Source organism: Colobus angolensis, unplaced genomic scaffold (assembly GCF_000951035.1).
Source record: "Colobus angolensis palliatus isolate OR3802 unplaced genomic scaffold, Cang.pa_1.0 Scaffold14, whole genome shotgun sequence".
Classification (NCBI taxonomy): Eukaryota; Metazoa; Chordata; class Mammalia; order Primates; family Cercopithecidae; genus Colobus; species Colobus angolensis.
The window spans coordinates 22,439,633-22,442,485 of record NW_012114488.1 but is presented as its reverse complement, the minus strand read 5'-3'; the positions used below and the strand labels follow the sequence as shown (position 1 = coordinate 22,442,485).

Here is a 2,853-nt window from a genome sequence, read left to right as displayed (position 1 = left end):
ATCATTTTTACTTTTCTGGAAGTTAATATGTTAAGTGTTATTTTATTCATAAATATGTACATTTTTGGCTGGGCGTGGTGACTTATGCCTGTAATCTCAGCAATTTGGGAGGACAAGGCAGATGCATTGCCTGAAGTCAGGAGTTTGAGACCAGCCTGACCAACATGGTGAAACCCTGTCTCTACTAAAAATACAAAAATTAGCTGGGCGAGGTAGCGTGTGCCTGGAATCCCAGCTACTCTCAAGGCTGAAGCAGGAGAACAGCTTGAACCCAGGAGGCGGAAGTTACAGTGAGCCAAGGGAGTGCCACTGCACTCCGGCCTGGACGACAGAGCAAGACTCCATCTCAAAAAACAAATAAATAAGTAAAAAATAAATTAAAATACATAAATAGAAAAACACATATATTATGTTAAAATGTGATTTGAAAAAAATAGAGTAAAAACGAAGAAGGTCAGGTATACTCATGGGCTGACGGCAGCTGTTACAGTAGGTAGACAGGCTTAAGTGGAGCATGAGAGGGCTGCTCCCCCATCCACTAGGAATGTCAGGTGATGGTTTGGCAATTATCACATTGCATCTTTAAAAGTGATAAACTGGCAGCCAGTGCCAGGAAGAGGCCATTTCCTGATGATCCTCACCTGTTACACTAAAGTGTTAACTGAATGCAGGCACCAGGGAGATGTAACTTCTCAGGCATGTGCATTAAGAGACAAAATGGCAGAGTATAACTTTCCAGGGGTGGGAGGCATACTATTGGAAAAGGGAAGAAAGCCTCAGATGGGCATGCATACAACTTCCTAAACACACTGCTCATGCTCACCTCCCAAGGGTAAGGAGGGCACTGGGCTTGGAGGCAGCACACCCTTAAGGGAAGAATCATGGGAAAGGGGCCAGTCTATAAAGTCCTAGGATCAAGGTTAATTTAAACATGGCACTTGACCTCAGTGCCTGCTTGGGTCCCTTCCAAGAGTACTTTTCCTTTCTTTCCTGTTCTAAAGCCTTTTAAATAAACTTCCACTCCTGCTCTGAAACTTGCCTTGGTCTCTTTTTCTACCTAATGCTCTCAGTTGAATTATTTCTTCTGAGGAAGCAAGAATTGAGGTTGCTGCAGACCCATAGGGATTTGCTGCCAGTAACTTGGATACCTTACACTGGCACCACAGTGACAGATTACATTATTAAAAATAGTGGTAACAGTAGCGCTCATAAAAAATGTGACTTGTAAGCAAACAAAGATGAGGGAATCAGTCAGGTAGTTACCTACAAGGAGACTGTTGTAAGACAGTGGTTGTCAAAGTGTGGTCCGTGGACCCCTGGGGGATTCCTAAAACCCTTTTGGGGGTATATGTGATATCAAAACTATTTTCATAATAATACTAAGACATCATTCGTCTTTTTCATTTTGTTGACATTTGCACTAAAGGTACAAAAACACTAGCAGGTAAAACTATTGGCATGTCAGCACAAATCACAGCAGCGGTATCAAAATGTACTGCATATCTTTGTATTCTTCACCTCCAGTTAAAAGGGCAGTGGGTGGGGAAGAGCCAGTTTTATTTAAGAGTTTATGTGAATAGACAGTAAAAATTACTACTTTTATTAAATGTCAACTCTTGAGTTTATGTCTTTTGAATATTTTATGAAATGAAATGAAATGAAAAGTAAAAATGAGAAGGCATACTAGTTCATGATTTACCTTTGTGAATTAGAAATGTATTATTTTTTATCCCCAGAAACTTTACCAAAGTTTAAACTTCTCTTAGTGCTAGATACTAAATTTAGATACTAAATTCAAAAGAAGTAGAATGGTATTCTAAAAATTTACCCCCTTTCTACCTTCCTAACAGCATCTTAAACAATAAAACTAAACTGGGAATTAATTAATCATCTGTATTTCTAGAGGCAAAATACAGTAGATATGGAAACAGATATCCTAAGAGATAAAAGTTACAACGGAAAAGTACAAACAGTGAACCTAAAGGAATTATTTAATCTTTTGGGGGACTTATTTTCCTATAAATGAGAGAACTAGACTAGAAGATTTCTAAAGTCAATTCCCTCATACACGTGGTTGCAGTGACTGCCTCTGGGCACAAGAATTTAAGGTGTGTTAGGAAAAGTACAAGAGATACTTCCTTTGTATTGCAAAGCTTTTGAATATTGTATATGTGCAAACATTGTATGGTCAATAAAGAAAATAATTACTAAGCAAAAAGCGGAGTTCCTTAAACATCAAAAAGCTATTATATAGAAACTTAGGTTTATGGAAACAGATTTTTTAATTTGTGTATTTTACTCATACCTTACTAAAGTTTGGAGGAGGGTTTTTGCCTCTACATAAATTTGAGAGGGCCCACACAGCATTTCTTGTTGTTGTGAGTCTGTTTGAATTTGTTAATAACCTGACAAGAAAAAGGAAAAAAAGGAATTATCACTTTACATTCATTTCTCCTCTTCAGCTATCATAACATAAAATTTCTCTCCAATATATTTTATAAGATATTCAAACTAGTAAAATAGGAAAAAAGAATCTAAAATTCATTATGTTTTCAGAAGCAAAATAAGCATATTACAGTTCTATTTTCTAAAGCTTGAATCTACAATCTGAATTCTTAAGAGGATGTCATGGGAAATTTACTTATTTCTATATCTATTAAAGAAAGAATACTAGATTAATTTTTCTTTTCTTTTTTTTTTTTTTGAGACAGAGTCTTACTCTCACCCACACTGGAGTGCAGTGGCACGATCTCAGCCCACCTCTGCTCTAGGCCTTTGACTTATGGCGTCACATGTTATTTCTACTTAAATAATTAATTTTTCTTTTCTTTTTTTTTTTTTTTTCTAGATGGA

The 2,853-nt window shown here is 36.7% G+C and overlaps 1 protein-coding gene across 2 annotated transcripts in view; it reads right to left on the bottom strand.

Moving 5' to 3' along the window:
* The window catches only part of KPNA5 (karyopherin alpha 5 (importin alpha 6)), a 52,635-nt gene that overhangs the window by 16,230 nt on the left and 33,552 nt on the right, over nt 1-2,853 (bottom strand). For both annotated transcript variants that reach the window (XM_011935065.1, XM_011935067.1), the window contains one exon: nt 2,306-2,405. In XM_011935065.1, coding sequence (XP_011790455.1) covers nt 2,306-2,405 — 100 coding nt within the window. The remainder of the gene's footprint in view (nt 1-2,305; nt 2,406-2,853) is intronic.